Here is a 14,006-nt window from a genome sequence, read left to right as displayed (position 1 = left end):
TTGTCTCTGACCCTGAAGTTTAACATCTTCTGTCAGCATCCACTAAACAATAATATGTTAGCTTTTAGGTTATACGTAGAGTAATATCAAATACTAGACTCTGACAGTGTATACATATAGTTTTACAAAGCTAAAGAATAGGATGTTAGAGGGTAAAGTAATGAGTGACATGGACGCTAAAAAGAAACACACGGCCATAACTCATGGTAATAGTAACAGAATTATTGAGCTCCTAGGCACTATTCTTCATGATTAATTTGCAATTTGTATACATTTTTCTCCTTAATATTTGTTGAATGGATGAATGTATGAAAAATAAATGAATGAAAGAAAAATTAGACTTAAGAGTAATTTAATTAAGATCACACACTCTAAAATGATGAAGGATAATTCAAATTCAGATCTAATACCAAAGATTATCCTCTCATCCACTGTTACGCTGTATAGAAAAGGAAACTTATATGCTATTATAAAGTTTGGCTTCACTAATGTAAATGATAGAGAACCATATAAATATTTTAAACAGAGAAACCAGGGGCTTTGAGGTAAATTTGAAAAACATCACTCTGAATGAAGTATGGAAGGTGGATTAGAGATTTACTAAAGAGATCACATAACAGACTGTTGTAACAGTTCAACTGAGAGATGCTGAATGAAGGGAGAGAGAATTAAAGAACTGAAATTAAGAGTTGTTCAGAAAGAACTAAAAGGATTTTTAAAAAATTGAATTTGGGGGATGACGAATAGGGAATAATCTAAGACTTTACCAAGGTGTCTAGCTTAGGTTACTGAGTAGATTTGGTAGCATTTAATTAAGCTTGGGAATGGGAAGAGGGAAGAAGGAAAAGGGATCCAATGGTGTTGAGTGCTTTTAAGGCACAAAAGGGCAATCAAGGAAAAGACAATGAGGTGTAAAAATAGAAACTGTGTTTGGTAAGAAAGTGTCTAGTATAACCAGTGTAGTCAGAGGAAAAGGAAAGTTGGGGCTAATGCATGGTATTGGCAAAACTGGATTTCTGCATGTAAAAGACGAAGTTGGACCTTTACCTTACACTGCATACAAAATCAACTCAAAATGGATTAAGGACTTAAATTTAAGACCTCGAACTATAAAACTTATGGAGAAAAATAGGGGGAAAGTTTCTTAACATTGGTCTTGGCAAGAATTTCCTGGATATGATACCAAAAGCGCAGGCAATAAAAGCAAAAGTAGACAAGTGGGACCACTTCAAGCTAAAAAGCTTCTGTGCAGCAAAGAAGACAATCAACAAAGTGAAAAGGCAAACTACAGAATGGGAGAGAATATCTGCAAACCATGTATCTGATAAGAGGTTAATACTTGAATTATATATGGAACTACAAGTCAATAGCAACCACCGCCCCCCGCCCCCAGGAATAGGATTTAAAAATGAGCAAGGACTAGAACAGACATTTCTCCAAAGACACAAATGGCCAACAGGTATGAAAAGGTGCTCTACATCACTAATTGTCAAGAAAATGCAAAACCACAAAGAGATATCACCTTACACCTGTTTGGCCATTATAAAAAAAAAATGTCAGAAAATAAAAAGGTAAGAACATGGAGAAATTGGAATCCTTGTGCACTATTGGTAAGAATGTAAAGTGGTCTAGCTGCTATGGAAAACAGTATGGAGGTTCCTCAAAAATTAAAACTAGAACCACTTTATGATCCAGCAGTACCTGATCATATATAAACTACTATATTCTGTATTTTTCACTCAAGTAAACTTCAGCCCTACTTACACAACATTGCAAAAGGAAAATTTAATCTCTGGTACACTGAAAATTATGATCACTAATCAGTCATTACAGGGTTGGAGAGAGATAAAAAGTTTCATAAGGATTGTAACTAAACAATGAATAAAATGAGCCAGCGCTATTCCAAGAAGCTGCTATTTGTTATCCCAGGAATATGATCAAAATGATGTTAAGAACATCATAATTATAGATTAAGAGTCCAAACTTAATGTGATTTCTAAAGTATATTTATAATCAGGAAACCATATGGTAAAGTAATTTTCACAAAGTAAAATTGTTTAGTCTTTTATCTCTTTTTTCAAGTGTACAGCACAAAACAATAATTGAATCAACCTACTAGGTTGATTCAGCTCTTCTTAAAATGCTCAAAATTGACTCTGCATCCCACACAAAATATAAAAAAGAAATATATATATAAAGAAATTAATATATATAAAGAAGAAATATAAAAAAGAAATAGCCCATTATTTCAATTCTATCTACATAAAATCTAATTTTCATAATTAAATAGAGGGGAAATCTAAAAACTTTAAAACTGAGATTATACTATCTTCCATACAAACAACTTGAAGTATTAAAAAAATGTCTTAAAAGAGATAGCAATACAGGGGCACCTGGCTGGTTCAGCTGGAAGAACATGCGACTCTTGATCTTGGGGTCCTGAGTTCAAGTCCCATGTTGGGTGTAGGGGTTACTTAAACAAATAAATCAACAACTTAAAAAAAAAAAAGTGCTAGCAATGTATATATTTTAAATTTCTCTTTAATTCTAATAAAAATATTTTGATTTCATGAAAAGGTACAGTAAAAAAGAATCTCACTAAATTCCATTCAAATCATCTTCAACCACATAATACTTCCTTGCTATCTATATAGTGCAAACATGCAATGTTGTTAATGAGATTACACTGAAATAAATATATTCTCCAGACGTTTCTGTATAACTGAAGCGAAATGGACTGTTTTTCATGAGACTCCTGCATTATCAAGAACATAAATATGTACTCCTGTCCAAAAACAAGACGAATATTTTATAGTGGGTAAGAAAATCATTCTTAGTCATATCACCTAAACCTAAAGCAACTAAGATTTAATTATTATTCAACCTTTCAGACTACAGAAAAAAAAAAAAAATCAGAGAAAACCCTAATTTCAACCTCAGAGGAATTCTTAGGATATATTTACAAAACTCTGCATAGGCCTAACGGTATTTTCGAATAGAGTATTCCATTACTTTAGAACTAAAATGAGGAAAGTAAGTTTCAGTTTCCATACGATTCTCACCTGTACAATGCATCATCAATCTCCACAGATTCTGACACGATGGGCAAATTTGTATTTGAACTGAAAAAATAAAACACAACTTATAAGGGCAAGTATGGTTATTCAATATTCACATTTTATAATCTAATATTCAATTATACACGGCAGTTACTAACGGGGATTTTACAAACCAGATATATATTTTATTTTTCATCCCTTTATTTCCATTTTAAAAATAGGTCAAAGTTAAATTCACTGACTGCCTACTCTGTATTATAAAATTACAGCCTACAGTTTTATTCTTAGTTGTTACAAGATGTTATTTTACATATATTCTGATGAATCTGTACTTAAGCAATTTTGTTGGAGTACCCCATACACCTTCTCTAATATACATACTCTCTCTAATCTCATTTAATCCACATATGGAATTTACCATATACTGATGATATCTAAACTTATTTCTCTATGTTTGATCTCTCTTCTGACATCCAGATTTTCCATATCCGCTAGAACAATCTCTCTCTTCTGATGTTTAATTGGTTTCATGAACATAACAAGCCCAAAACAGAATTCAATTCTCCCTGCTTATTCTATTCTTTGCCAGTCTTTACCAACTCACTGGTACCATTATTTACTCACTTGCTCAGGCCCAGAATCTAGAGATCTTTCTTAGTTTGTTCCCTCATTTTCTCAACTGTGTGCCAGTACAATCTCAGGCCAAACCATTATTATATTTCATCTGAACTATTTCAAAGACCTCCTAACTAGTTTCTCTGGTACTACTATATTGCCTTCCCCCTTCAGTTTACTCTCTATATTACAGTCTAAATTTTTTAGAATGCAGTCAGACATTATTCTTCAACTTAGAACTATCCTTCAGTAAATTTCCTTTACTTTTCGAATTTTAAACACCTAGGGCACCTGGCTGGCTCACATGGTTAAGTGCTTGTCTTCGGCTCAGGTCATAATCTCAGGGTCCTGGGATGGAGCCCCCGAGACCCCACACTGGGCTTCTCCCTCTCCCTCTGCCCCTCCCCCCTGCTCCTTCTTTCACTCAAATAAATAAATAAAATCTTTAAAAAAAAATTTAAAAAACTTACCATGCTAAAAGGGCTTAGGTGTTCTGTATCCCAACTACCTCTTCAATCACAGCTCCCACTACTTTCCCTATTACCATCTTCAGCCACACGAACCGACTTGCTGTTCCTCAAAAAGCCAAGCATGCTATCACTTCAGTTTTTACACTTGCTATTCCCTCTGCTTGGAAATGTTCCTCCTTGAGATCTCTGAATAGCTGACTCTTATCATTTAAGTCTCAATTAAAATATTGCCTCACAATATTACACAGACCACTTCTGATCAGCCTTTAAATTAAATGTCTCCCCTTTTCCTTCACCCCCTAACTCATTAACCTGCTGTATTTTCTTCAAATTATTTATCATTGTTTATTATCTGCCTTCCCCAAGAGAATATACAATCTGTTAAGGATTCACTAACGTGTTCCAAATACCTAAAACTGTACCTGGCATTAGTAATTTAAGAGCAAACAGTGTGTCACACACTGTTTTAAGTGCTTTAAATGCGCTAACTCCGCTAACCCTTACAACTTAATGAGACAGGCACTATTACCAACTGCACGAAACAGAGGAAAAAAACAGGCTCACAGAAGTTAATTTAAATAAGCTGCCCAAGGTTCCAGAGTAGGTAAATGGTAGAGCCAGAATCTGAACCTAAGCCGTCTAGCTCTTGATCACCATGCTCTACTGCCTACTGCCTCTCATAGTAAGCATAAAGAAGGCACTCAAAAAGTATCTGTTGAATGAATTTTAAAAATTAAAAAAAAAAGGGGGGGGCTGCCAGGTTGGTTCAGTTGGTAGAGCATGCGACTCTTGATTTCAGGGTTATGAATCTGAGCCCCATGATGGGTGTAGAGATTACTTAAGGAAATTAAAAAAAAAAAAAAAAAAAAAAAAAAAGGAAGCACACTAGCACGATAAGATATAGTGATTTACCACAGCTCAATTTTTTCACAGTATGGCATACAAAAGTGAAATGAAAATGAAAATGGGATAAACACTGGGAAACAGAAATGGTTTCCAGGCAGAGGGGGCACTTTGGCCTGAGACACAGTGACCGATAAGATTAATATCATCTTGGCAAAACTGAAACCTATTCCAGGTTCTGGGAAGCTCTAATTATCAATTATAGGATTCTAAAAATAATGTGAAAGCACGAAATTTAGGTTTTGGAATCCAATTTTCTAAGCCTGGTTTTGATATATAAGCCAAAAGATCTGTAAATAGAGTTAATCAAAATGTTATCAGCTTCTAGCTAAGTGATATATGGATAACTATTAGAAATATTTGATTGCAATTATGAAAGCAAACCAGGAGAGAGCTATGTTTAGATCACCTGTCTAATAAAAACACACACATACACAATATGCCCTGTTTTGGTATAATAATGAAATACAAAAAAAAAGCAAAATTTCCTATTACACAGTTTTCTTATCCCTAGCGGTCTTTCTTGCATGGAGGAAGATAGTCTAGTGGGCAAAGCTCTTAAGTAAACATGAGAACAGCTACGTTCTAACCAGCCTTGTCACTTAATGTCGACTGGCACTTACTTTTCGGAAAATCCTGCCTTACTGGAATGTTTCAAAAGTCATTTTTGTAATAAGGTCTGTATGGCAATCAAAAATCCTTTTAAACAGGGGGAGGTTTTGTTTGTATTATATAACATCCCCCAAGTAGATGTGGCACTGTTGGCCTCGGTAGGCAGTATCATGGTACTGAAAACATCCCTTCAGTATGAACCAGCGAAAAAGCTACAGGTTTATGGACAGTCTCACATTAGCTCAAAATCATATACCCATCACTTTTATCTTTGGAATCTTGTATTCTGGTGGTGGGCAGTATGCAACTAACCGCTTTATTAATTACACGAGATGACTGAAAAGGAACCACACGAACAACCCCCCCCCCCCGGTTTACAGGCGAGCAAAAGACATGAAAAACCTGAACGCCAACTGGGAAGTAAGAATGAATAAAACTCGTGGGTTTTTTCCTGGATTTTTTTTTTTTTATACTGTAGTCAACAGAGGCCTCAGGGTGTCCTGACTGCCTCTGATTCATCATTACCAAGTTCCCTCTGGTAATAGTTTTCAAAGGAGGATCTCGATGCAAGATCCCGCACAGTGGCGCTCTTAGCTTTCATTTAACCGAAAGAAGAAGGTAAGGTGTTTGGCAACAGTGCTGGGAAGCTCACGCCAAGCGACCGGGCCGAACTCCCGACGGAGCCCGCTCCACTCCGCTACACCCCGCGCCCTCGCCCCCCAAACACGTCCGCTGACTGAAAGGAAGGTAGACCCCAACTGGAACTGAGAAAGGGCGGAAAGGACCGAGAAGTGGCCTTTCTCCTCAGCGAAGCCGGGAGCCGCATAGGTCCGAGCCCAGGGCGCCACACCCACCCCGCGCGCTCCCCTCGCCTCTCCAGGGCTGGTTCTGCCCGGCTCCGCGACCTCGCGCGCGCTCCCTATCCGCCCGACCGGGAGCAGCAAGAAGTCGGCGTCCGGCTCCCGGCCGCCACCCCTCGCTGCTTCGCGCCCACACTCGTTCTCTCACCTGCCGGCCCCCCAGGAAGAGCAGGACGCCTCTTCCCCCTGAGGTGCGGCCACCTCCTCCGACGCCTCCATCGCCTCCAAGAGACGCCGCCGCCACTGGCTACGGGTAGGCACGGAAGGGGGCGGGACCGCGAGGTCAAGGGGCGGGTGGTGACATCACCGGAGGGGGCGGGGCTGGGGAGCGTGCAGCCGGCCAGAGCCTTCCCGTCAAGCCCAGGAGCGCCCTGGTTTCCGGTTTGGGTGTGGCCGCGGGGGACCCGGATGAGCCTCCGCGCAGGTGTGTGCAGTAAGTGGCCCGGCTGCGCCTGGTTTCCGGCGGATGTAAATGGACCGAAACACTGAAGTTACGCGGTGCCTCTGGACCGGTGGCCAAGCATAGAGGTTCCAGTGGCCAGCGAAGTGATGGGGTTGCGTAGGAATAAGAGGAAGCCCCTTCATTTAATAAATAAAAAATCGAAAGTTTGTAGTAGGTAGCTCCAGATTTTCAGGATTTCCGAGATTCCATTTTAAAACGTTATACATTTAACAAATAACTTTGGGCGTCTACTACGTGCCCGGCACTGTCACAGATTTAATAGATTCGTGATTTCTAAAGCTTTGAATGATATTGTCATCCAGTTTGCTTCCACTTTATAGGTGAGGGAAAAGAACCTCCAGACAGCCAAAGTAACATGGTCAAGGTCACAGACCAAGTCACTGTCAGATTAAGTAGTAGAACAACTGTCTAAGGACTTCTCATCTAAATTTTTCTATTGGTTCCCCTTTCCCCTTTCTTAGAAAACAAGAATTAGAAGTACTTAACATTAGAGTTTGTCTTTCATTCTAAACTGCACATTTGAAGAAAAGTCTGTAGGATTTCAAAAGCATATACTTTGACTTTATATCACCTCCTGTAACATACGGCATTTTTTAATTGGAATTTCTTCCTCTGTAGTGTGGAGAGAGGGTCCAGGCAAAACTGCATTATCCTTTGTGCCTCTTCATTTTCATTTCAAAATTGAACATTTCCAAGTACCTGGAAACTTCATGCTGCTCGCCTTTGGCATTATTCAGTTTTCTTAATCTAGTTCTGTACATTTTCTGCATCATCATTAAAAGGAACTTGGTCTATGTCCCATTCTTTCAAGATTCTACTCTAGTACTAAGCTAGTACTATGTTTATGGCAAATTGTTATATAGCAATAGAAAATGGATAACTTGAATTTCATCCACAACCCACATTTTATATTTTAACATCCCTGAAATTGGAATGTATTTTTTCCTTTTTCATCAATACAGAAAATAATGGTATTCATAAATTCAAGGTCATTTTAGGTTTGGTGAAATATAGTGTGAATTATTTCAAAAGTATAACATACCCTAATTTAACATTTTAATGTATTATTACATTTGCAAAATAGAAAAAAATTGGAATATCACTAGACCTTTGACAGTGAAACTTTTTTCCAAAAGAAAATGAAACAACGTATTTAGGATACTCAAGGAGAAAATGTGGGCTAAAGATTTTATGTGCAACAAAAGCAACTCTCATGCACAAAGTGTATAAACTATTATCAACACTTGATCAATATTTGATGAGACTATTGTTGTCATAAAGCCTTCCTGAAGAATTACTACAGAATGAGCATCAGACAAGCAAAATGACTAAAGGACCTAAGGATTGGCTCAGATTCTTTACAGGAAATCATAATCTGTTACATGCATTAGCTTTTGTGTTCCTTCTAGTTTATTCTTTTTTTTCTTTTATAATGTTAATACAATATTACTGACTATATTTGTTGTGCTGTACTATTCATCTTTGTGACTTATTTATTTTATAACTGTACATTTGTACCTCTTAATTCCCTTTACCTATTTTACCCATCCCACCTACCCCACTTCTAGTCTATTCTTTTTCTTTTTTTAAAGATTTATTTGTTTTAGAGAGAGAGAGAAAGCATGCAAGCGGGAGCAGGGGCAGAAGGAGAGAAGAGTGAGGGAACCTCAAGCCAACTCCACGCTGAGCTCGGAGCTGGTCTCGGGGCTCCGTTCCAGGAACCTGAGATCATGACCTGAGCCAAAATCAAGAGTCGCCTGCTCAACTGACTGAGCCACTCAGGCGCTCCCTAATTTATTCTTTTTTTTTTTTTAAGATTTTATTTATTTATTTGACAGAGATAGAGACAGCCAGCGAGAGAGNATTCCAGGAACCTGAGATCATGACCTGAGCCAAAATCAAGAGTCTCCTGCTCAACTGACTGAGCCACTCAGGCGCTCCCTAATTTATTCTTTTTTTTTTTTTTAAGATTTTATTTATTTATTTGACAGAGATAGAGACAGCCAGCGAGAGAGGGAACACAAGCAGGGGGAAGGGGAGAGGAAGAAGCAGGCTCATAGCAGAGGAGCCCGATGTGGGGCTCGATCCCATAACGCTGGGATCACGCCCTGAGCCGAAGGCAGACGCTCAACCGCTGTGCCACCCAGGCGCCCCCCCTAATTTATTCTTTATTACTAATTCTTCTGAGATCTATCACCTCATTTGTGAGTTTTTTCCCACCCTCATGGAGGTAATTGACAAAACTGTAAGATATTTTAAGTGTGCAATTTGATGATTTGATTAAAATATGCATTGTAAAAGGACTCCTGCCATCCAGAAGAGTTTTTCTAATTCTGAATCATGTTCTTTCCTATGTTGTATCTTTTTTGTTTAGCTAGTTCAAAAATAGTAACAAGTTTTGATCTATTGTTGTGGCACATCTTTCAGGTATGTTTTCATCATCTATAATGATGATGTTATGTTCCTTATTCTCTTTTTTAATAATAATTTTGTATAGTATTTGAACTTGAAACTTTTTTTTGTTGTCCGTTTTTATGTCAAATTATTACTCCCAAATTTTTAATAAGGGGCAGGCTTCCTCATCCAAGAAAGCCTAAGTCTATCAGTAAAAAAATGTATTTCAAGAAAGTCAAGTTTCTGGTTTATTGCCAGGAAGGAGTCCACATTCCGGAAGAACTATGGGGTGCCTCACCAAACAAAGGAAAAGATAGCTTTGTTATAGGAATTTGGGGGAGTGTGGAATTTAGGAGAAAATAAAATGTAGTGGCTCGTAGGCTCAAAAGAAAATGAGGCTGTTTGTAAAGGGGTCTCCATTCGTTCTGGACTCCAGCATGGACCCAGGCTGCTGTTTTCTTGGAAACTGCAGTTAAAATAGATGTGTGATGTGTCCACAAACCCCTTTTCCGAAGTTCTGCTCCTGGGTTGGAAGCAGAGACTGCTTCTCTGTGTTAAGTGACTTAGGTGACCTAGCCAAGAGTAGGATATTTTAATCTTAATGTATTGATTTCAAAGAGCAAGCTTTTTGACAATCTGTGACTTTAGAGAAAAGGATTCTTTGTGAGTAAAAAAAAGTAGCAGTTACCCAAAGTCAGGGTTTTTTGTGACACTTAACAGCATGTTTTTGGGAAAAATACTATCTTCTGTTAACTGTACAGCTGGCTTTATCTGTATCTATTATCTAAACCTGATGAATGCCAAGGCAGATTTTTACTTTCTTTTTTTTTTTAAAGATTTTTTAATTTTTTTATTCGACAGAGATAGAGACAGCCAGCGAGAGAGGGAACACAAGCAGGGGGAGTGGGAGAGGAAGAAGCAGGCTCACAGAGGAAGAGCCTGATGTGGGGCCCGATCCCACAACGCCGGGATCACGCCCTGAGCCGAAGGCAGACGCTTAACCGCTGTGCCACCCAGGCGCCCCAGATTTTTACTTTCTTAGTCCAGGTTTCTTTCCTTTCTAACAACTTTCAGTAAAACTTTTCTAACATCAAAGAGCTCTCTTTTCTGTTGCTTTTGTGAAATATTTTTAAAAATATGGTGGTTTGATTTTGTGATTTCCTGACTCTCTTCCCTTCTCAACTTTGATCCGTCAAAGACCCACTGTTTCTTTCCTAAACATATGTATATGTTTATATATACGAATGCGTAGTTGTATTCCAAAGGCATAGCACAATAATTTATTTTAAAATCTTTATTTTGGTGTAATTTTAGAAATTTCAATATTAGAAAAGTTGCAAAGGTAAGACAGAGAATTTTTGTATACACTTTACTCAGCTTCCCCTAATGATAACATCTTACATAACCATGGTACATTTGTCAAAACAAAGAAATTGATATTGGTACAATACTCTTAAATAACTACACACTTTATTTGTATTTCACCAGTTTTTCACTAATGTAATTTTTACCTGTTCTAGATCCAATCCAAAATACAACAATGCATTTAAAATCTTCCCATCTTGATCATTATATAGGTGTACATTGTTATGAATATCTTCCTGAAAACTTAAGTTGCCAATTGGATTTCTGTAAATCAAATAGTTCACATCATAAATTATAAAGATAACATCTATGTTGTGTTTTATAATTACAGAGTTTTTTAACATGTATTTTTTCACTTTATACTCCTGAGTTATTGAATATTAGCACAGGAAGGATACTTAACAATCATCTACATATACAGCCCCATTGTTTTACCAAGGATGACTTAAAATGGCTAAACGTCTCGAACAGATTCACACCATTGGAGGTGCAGAGCCAGGACCAGAACCCAATTTTATTCCTCATTGAGTATTTTCCTAGTATGTTATGCCCTGATCCCAACAATTGGAACACCTGTTTCATGATTACCAAAAAGAATAGGAAGTACTGAGTCCTGAGGCCAGACCTTTGTGAATATAGTTGGAAAGTAGCCAACCTCCTGAGTTTTGAGGCAGGCTTCTTTGCCCAAAGGTGTTGCAGTAGCATTTGAAGCTAACTATTTAGAAGAACCCAGAGAAATACCTTTGTGAAGGAAATAAATCTTTTCAAAATGTGAATATTCTCTTAAGTGTCCTATGAATTAGGATATGTGCAAATACATTTTTCTGGAATATTTTTAAAATATTGCCTACAGAGCAATAAATAGACAAATCATAGATTAAAAAATACACATAATTTTCCAAGACCCTTTTCTTATTTGACTTACTTATGCAACAGTGACTGGAGATAAAACGTAATAAATGATGCTCCTAATTTTAACCTTCTGCTAATATTGGTAGAAAACAGGTGACCTAAAAATCTGTAAGTGGGGCTTCACATCCTTGGGGCTTTCTAGGGAATGTCCTGTAAGTGCATCAGGTTCTGCCCCAATTGGAGGATAAACTCACCTTCATAAAAAAGCCCTTTTATAAAAGAGGATGTTCGGAGCCCTATTCCAAAGATCCCAATTCAGCTACAGTCACTGTTTACCACATACTCAGTTGCCTCCCAAAGTTACACCTTTTTTTTTTCTTGACTGAAACAATGTTCAGATGATCCTCCTTCTCATCTTTGGCTTATTTTCTCATCTTCAGTTTGATAGCCAGAACCTCTAGCCCAGGGGCCATCAAACTTCAACACATACCAGAATCACCTGGCTTGCCGGTTAAAGCACAGATTGTGGACCCCACCTAGCATTTCTGCTTCAGTGTGCCTGGGTTGAGCCTGAGAATTTGCATTTCTAACAAATTCCCTGATGATGTGTATGCTGTGGTGCTGCCAGACCTATGAGCACACTTTTCACTGCTCTAACCCACTTCCTCTAATGTATGCTTTGCACATGGGTGTATAGGTGTGCTCCCCCCCCCACCGTCTTTCACTTCCAAGGGATGGAAGACAGACAGACAAACAAGAATCCCTGGCCATGAGCCCATATAAATATTAGGTAGAAAAGAAGGAACACAAAATGAAACTGAGAAAGAACTGTGAGTGACACAGGAAGAAAACCAGGAGGGGATGGTTTCACAGAACTAAGAAGAGTGTCTCAACTGGGAAGTGAATAGGTGTAGGATTTCATCACTGTCCAGTTCCACTCAAGTATTGATGCTGGACTTTCTCCTCAAATTCTTAAAAAATTACCCTTCTTCCTTTTCAGGGGAGTTAAAAATGTACTAGACTAATGAAAAGTGGGATTTCCACGCAGAGTGGTTATTCACATGGGGGCTCAGCACTATTTTAGGACAATGACTATTTTCATGAATGATTGAGGGATGATGTGCAGATATCTGAAATTGGAAGGATATCACTAGATAATGACAAGGAAACAATAGGTCACCTCCATGAGGGCAATGTGCTTTACTCAGTGGAAGGAAGAAGGATGGCCTTCAGACGTCAATTTAGCTTCCATGAAGCTCCCTTGTGCTTGGCAATCTCCTGACCTACTTCCTTGTCATGTGGTATCTCCCAAGTCAAGTCTTCTCTTCCATCTCTCTCTACTCCAGTATTTTCCCAGGTATGATGAAGTCCTCCTCCACCTGAGCTCCTTACAGAGAGAATGGACAATTATTTGAATATTGATGAGCATTACAGTAAGTCAAGAATAGAGAAATCACCATTAGTTTTGATAGTAAGGTGATCTTTGGTGACCTTGACAAGAGTTTCAGTGGAATAGAAGAAACAGAATGCAGGTTAACATGTGTTGAAGATTAAAAGGGAATTAAGAGGAGTGATTGGGTGTGGACAACTCTTGAGAAGTGTTCTGTGAAGAATGGAAAAATGGATTGTGGATGGTGAAACTGAAATCAAATATATAGTTGAGGATTTTTTTAGCGGTGTGAGATGATAAAGTATTTTTATATGCCAATGGGGTTGATTTAGTAGAGGGGGAGATTGATGGTGTAGGAAAGAGATCTGAAAAAGTTATGTCCTTGAAAGTTGAGAGGGAATGGTATCTAGAACAAAGGGGAATGGATTGGCCTTTAAGTGGAGCAGGGAGCAGTCTTTCACTGTAATAGGAGGATACAAAGAACAGGATGTCCTTGAGGAAGATTTATAGATTTAGTAGTAAGAAGGTGAGAGAGCACTGCTCTGATGAATCTTTGCCAGTTTCTGCACTTGTATTTCTCTGAGATCTATTTCTATTGAATTTGAAAGTGCAGTTCTGATGGTGGTTGTATTTTGTCAAATAGCGGGTTGTGGGATTGTTATCTGCAGTAGACTTGGGAAGACTTTGTGGAGCTAGTTCTGGGAACTACATCTATTGGGGTAAGCAGTTGTTTGTAGAGGAACCAGCTGTTAGAAAAGATAGAAAGTGCAGCCTAGAAAGTAGAACACATGATAATTAGTAGTAGAACATAATAATTAGAAATATATAATCACAGGCAGCATTAAAAATTTTGGTACATAGCTTGGCATATAGTTTGCAGCTGGGATGTCTGAAATCAGGTAGCATGTCCTTTCCTAAAGGACAGTTAAAGCTGATTTAGGAACAGACTTCAGTCCCAAGTGTGATGGAGAGGAGGCATTAGAATTGCAGCTATGAGGAGGGATCTCATCCTAGCAAGTATAA

General features: G+C 38.2%; 1 protein-coding gene across 1 annotated transcript in view; it reads right to left on the bottom strand.

Moving 5' to 3' along the window:
• UBA6 (ubiquitin like modifier activating enzyme 6) overlaps window positions 1-6,738 on the bottom strand; it is an 88,605-nt gene extending 81,867 nt beyond the window's left edge. The window contains exons 1-2 of the mRNA XM_002926718.4: window positions 6,668-6,738; window positions 3,063-3,122 (exon numbers count right to left, since the gene is read on the bottom strand). Of these exons, the coding sequence (XP_002926764.3) occupies window positions 3,063-3,122; window positions 6,668-6,738 (131 nt within the window). The remainder of the gene's footprint in view (window positions 1-3,062; window positions 3,123-6,667) is intronic.
• Between the last annotated feature and the right edge of the window lie 7,268 nt (window positions 6,739-14,006).

This window comes from Ailuropoda melanoleuca, chromosome 11 (genome assembly GCF_002007445.2).
Source record: "Ailuropoda melanoleuca isolate Jingjing chromosome 11, ASM200744v2, whole genome shotgun sequence".
In the NCBI taxonomy this organism is placed as follows: domain Eukaryota; kingdom Metazoa; phylum Chordata; class Mammalia; order Carnivora; family Ursidae; genus Ailuropoda; species Ailuropoda melanoleuca.
This window is presented reverse-complemented; position numbering and strand designations above follow the sequence as displayed.